At 39.3% G+C, this 3,712-nt stretch overlaps 1 protein-coding gene across 1 annotated transcript; it reads right to left on the bottom strand.

Annotated features, from left to right (window-relative positions):
* Nucleotides 1-2,221: 2,221 nt before the first annotated feature.
* LOC115209506 (protein FAM200B-like) lies at nucleotides 2,222-2,848 on the bottom strand. The gene is made up of 2 exons (XM_029777934.1): nucleotides 2,661-2,848; nucleotides 2,222-2,549 (listed from the first exon to the last, which is right to left on the bottom strand). The coding sequence occupies exons 1-2, from the start codon at nucleotides 2,846-2,848 to the stop codon at nucleotides 2,222-2,224; spliced, it is 516 nt and encodes a 171-aa protein (XP_029633794.1).
* Nucleotides 2,849-3,712: the final 864 nt, after the last annotated feature.

Genomic DNA, 3,712 nt, shown 5'->3' with positions numbered 1-3,712 from the left:
CACTCCTGGAAACATTTGTGCTTCATTCATCATCTTTAAACAACATGTATTCAGGAACCTTTTGAGTGGGTTGGGCAACTCGACCAGAAAAAGTGCAAACTGAGCCTTACCCTCATGTTCATGCGTTGTTTATCTTGATATGAGGTCAACATATCGCGCACATGTTGTAATGCATGTGCCTGATGTATCTTCATCAGATCGGTAGTCATGACGGGTGTATTGGGTGTATATTTGTACTCCAGCATCATTTTGATTGTGTGTGCTGCTCTCTTATTCAATAATGATAATAATAATAATTCTCGGATAGGCACAGGGCCTGAATCAATCGAATTCATCGAATTCATCGAATCCATCATCCCCGGTGCTTGAATGGTACTTATTTTATCGACTCCCAGGCAAAATCGACCTAGGCGGAATTTGAACTCAGAAAGAAAAAAAAAGCGAGGGGATCAGTAATAATCTAGAGTTGTTGCTATTCGAGTAAAATGCGATGTCTTTTTTTTTTTAGGCAATTGAACAGTGAGTGAACAATAGACAAACTTCAACCTTTCTCTGCTTGTCTGACTAACTATCCCTTTCGCTGTGTGTTGTCTTTCTCTCTCTTTCTCTCTCTCTCCTTTTCTCCGTGTGTCTATTTCACTGTCCCTTTCTTTTTTTGTCTGTCTTTCTTTGTCTCTGTCTATCAGTCTGTTGCGAGAGTCTCACTCTCTTTCTCTATCCGTCTGTCTCCCTCTCTTCCCCTCTCTCTCCCCCTCTCCCCCCCCTCTCTCTCTCACACACACACGCACATACTCTCTGTACGCGCTCGCATGTATGTGTGTGTACGTCAGTTTGTCTGTCTCTTTCCCTGAGAATGGAGAAGAGCTGACGAGGGTCTAGCGACGAAAAAAGAAAGAAAGGAAACTAAAAGTAAGAAAAAAAACCTGTTATAGATTAAGAAAAAAAACCTGGAATTGCTTAATAGCGGATGACATACAGTGTAACTGGAAACTGAAGCCATTGCTTGCAATGGTTGAGAGTGTCTAATGCAGGACTTATACAGCTATATGCACTTAATTATTCAGAGCTAAATGCTTTAGTAGCAAAGATAAAACATGAAATCCTATCACCTTGGTAGTTGAGAGGCAGAGATGTTACGGTGACAGATTACGCATCTGATGACATTTAATTACGATACTTAACGTTCAAATTCTACAGATGTTGAAAGTAGCTTTTCATTTTTCTCAGTTAATGTGGGCAAGATCGATCAAGCAAGTACCAATAAAGTACCGACAGTGATTCAATCAACATAACGAGAAAGCCTGATAACCTCTATGTAGTCGATCAAGCTGCTAGGAACAATGACCAAGATATCTTTCGGACCATTTCCTATCATCTAAGAATAGAACACATATGTATCGCATGATGTTGTCTTGGATACACTGTGTGGGAAATAAAATATCGAAGTATGATCATAGGTCTGCTTGGTTAGAGCTGACCTGGGGCTAAAGAACAACGACGACAACATCGCTCCTCACTAAGTTTGTTGCATTTAGACAAAGTTAGAAAACCATAAATAAATTTTGAGAAACTGTTCTTTCTACTATAAGAACAGGACTTGAAATTTTGGGCCAAGAAAGCCAGTCGATAACATCGATCCTAGTGCTCGATTGATCTTTACTTTATCGACCCCGAAGGTAAAGTCGAAGAAATGTTGCTATGCGTTTTGTCCAGCGTGCTAACGTGTCTATCTGCTGGCTAATTTGAAATTTTGAGAAGTAATAAAATTTTTAATTCTTAAAAAAAAAAAATAATAAAGCTTAAAAAAAGATCTTTTGCATGGGCAAAAATCAATTAATAAAGTTCCCGATATAGAACAGTTTCATGTGAAAGGGCCTGCCAAAACTCAGAATTCACGCTCTCTTCAAGGCGTTCGAACTTATGTTTTCAATTTTTTTATTGAATATGAATTAGTCACATTATACAAAATATGTATAATTTTATATATAATCACATTATACAAAAAGTGAGATACTTGACACTGCTTCTTAGCAAAAAAAAAAAGTTTTTTTTTTATTGAATATGAATTAGTCACATTATTAGTGAGATACTTGACACTGCTTCTTAGCTACAAGATCTTGAATGCATAGATGAAAGCCAGAGAGTGCACAATATGTCCCTTTCAGCATTCAGCCTGTTTCTGTACTTGGTCTTGACAGCATCGAGCATGGATGATGCAACTTCACAAAGATACGTAGATCCAAACATAGCGAAAATCCGAATAATGGAAGGTATGGTGTGAGATCAGAGCGTAAACAGGAAGGTACTTAATCCAGAAGGTTTCAAGATCCAATTCTTGGAAGTCTTCCTTAGCTGGGGAGTTGAACTTCAGCTCAAGAAACTCCTCTTGCACCTCATCCAAAACACCAGTCACTTCACACTGAAATGAGCTCCTGATGAATTTCCAAGCTTCACGCTTTTCATCTATATCCAGGAAGAATCTGATGAATTCTTTTTTCAAGTCAGTTAGATGAATGATTATTTGTTCCTTTAACTCAGAATCAAAGTTACTGTGAATGAGAGCAGACTCCAAGTAGCTAAAACTGGCTGTATTTCCCTACTGAATTCAATATTTCTAGAGGTCGAGTTTGGCCATGATGTTTCGAATGGTGTCGTGGTACGTGAGAATGTTGATGTTTTCCCCTTGTAGTTTAAGGTCGAGAGCATTCAACGCTTCGAAGATGTCCACCAGGTAAGCTAGAGATTGATGAAAGCCTTCAGACTGGAACTTGTCATGGAGATCTGCTTTCTGCAGCAAATCTAGAAGTATTGCTACTTCTTCTCGTAGTTCATAAAGTTGTCCAAGCATGTTCTCCTTTAATGGCCATCGTACGTTCGTGTGAAAAAGCAATGCTTCATGTTCAGATTCCATATCTTTACAAAACAGTTTAAGGCTCTACCTTTAAGACGACTGTTTAAGGATCCACCTTTAACAAAGTTCAGGAATTTCTCATTTCAGTAGGCAAGTTAAAGTTCTGGATGCTAAGGCTTCACGATGAAGTATGCAGTGTGTACCTACAACAGATATATGTTTTCTTTCACCCTAGTAATGAATCCAGACTGTAGAGCAAGCATGGTTGGAGCTCCCTCAGTGCACACACCAACTACCGAATCCTAGGAAAGTTGGTTTTCCTGAAAGAAGTTTGATACATCACGAAAAATAGCTGCTGCTGTTGTACAGCTATCCATAGGGTGACAGCACAACATTTCCTCTTTTACACAGTTGCCTGACACAAAACGAGCATATACCAGTAGCTGAGAACACTGAACGATGTCAGTCATTTCGTCACGCTGGATGGCAAAAACAAGAGGATCCCTTATTTGGTCGAAAATTTGACTTTTGATGTTTTAAGACAAGTCGTCGATCTTTCCCTTGACTGTATCGTTTGATAGTGAAATCGGGGAAAGTTTGTTTGCACTATCTTTCTCCAGAACGAGTTCTGCTGCACGGAGTAGACTTGGTTTGATGAGAGACTCTCCGATGTTATGGCACTACTTGCTCTTTGCAATCAATGACCATTGAAGTTTGTTGCCGAAATGCCTCACTACCGTCGAAGATAACTTGCGTCAAGGATTTTTTTTTTTGTTTCAAAGAATGCCTTGGGCATATCTGCAAGGGCAGGATGTGTTGTCCTCAAGTGGCATTCCAAGCGTGAGAGTCGCATTCCATCAT

The sequence above is a fragment of the Octopus sinensis genome, linkage group LG3 (assembly GCF_006345805.1).
Source record: "Octopus sinensis linkage group LG3, ASM634580v1, whole genome shotgun sequence".
Taxonomy (NCBI): domain Eukaryota; kingdom Metazoa; phylum Mollusca; class Cephalopoda; order Octopoda; family Octopodidae; genus Octopus; species Octopus sinensis.
Note: the sequence above shows the minus strand (reverse complement) of the source record. Positions and strands in the feature narration are given on the sequence as shown.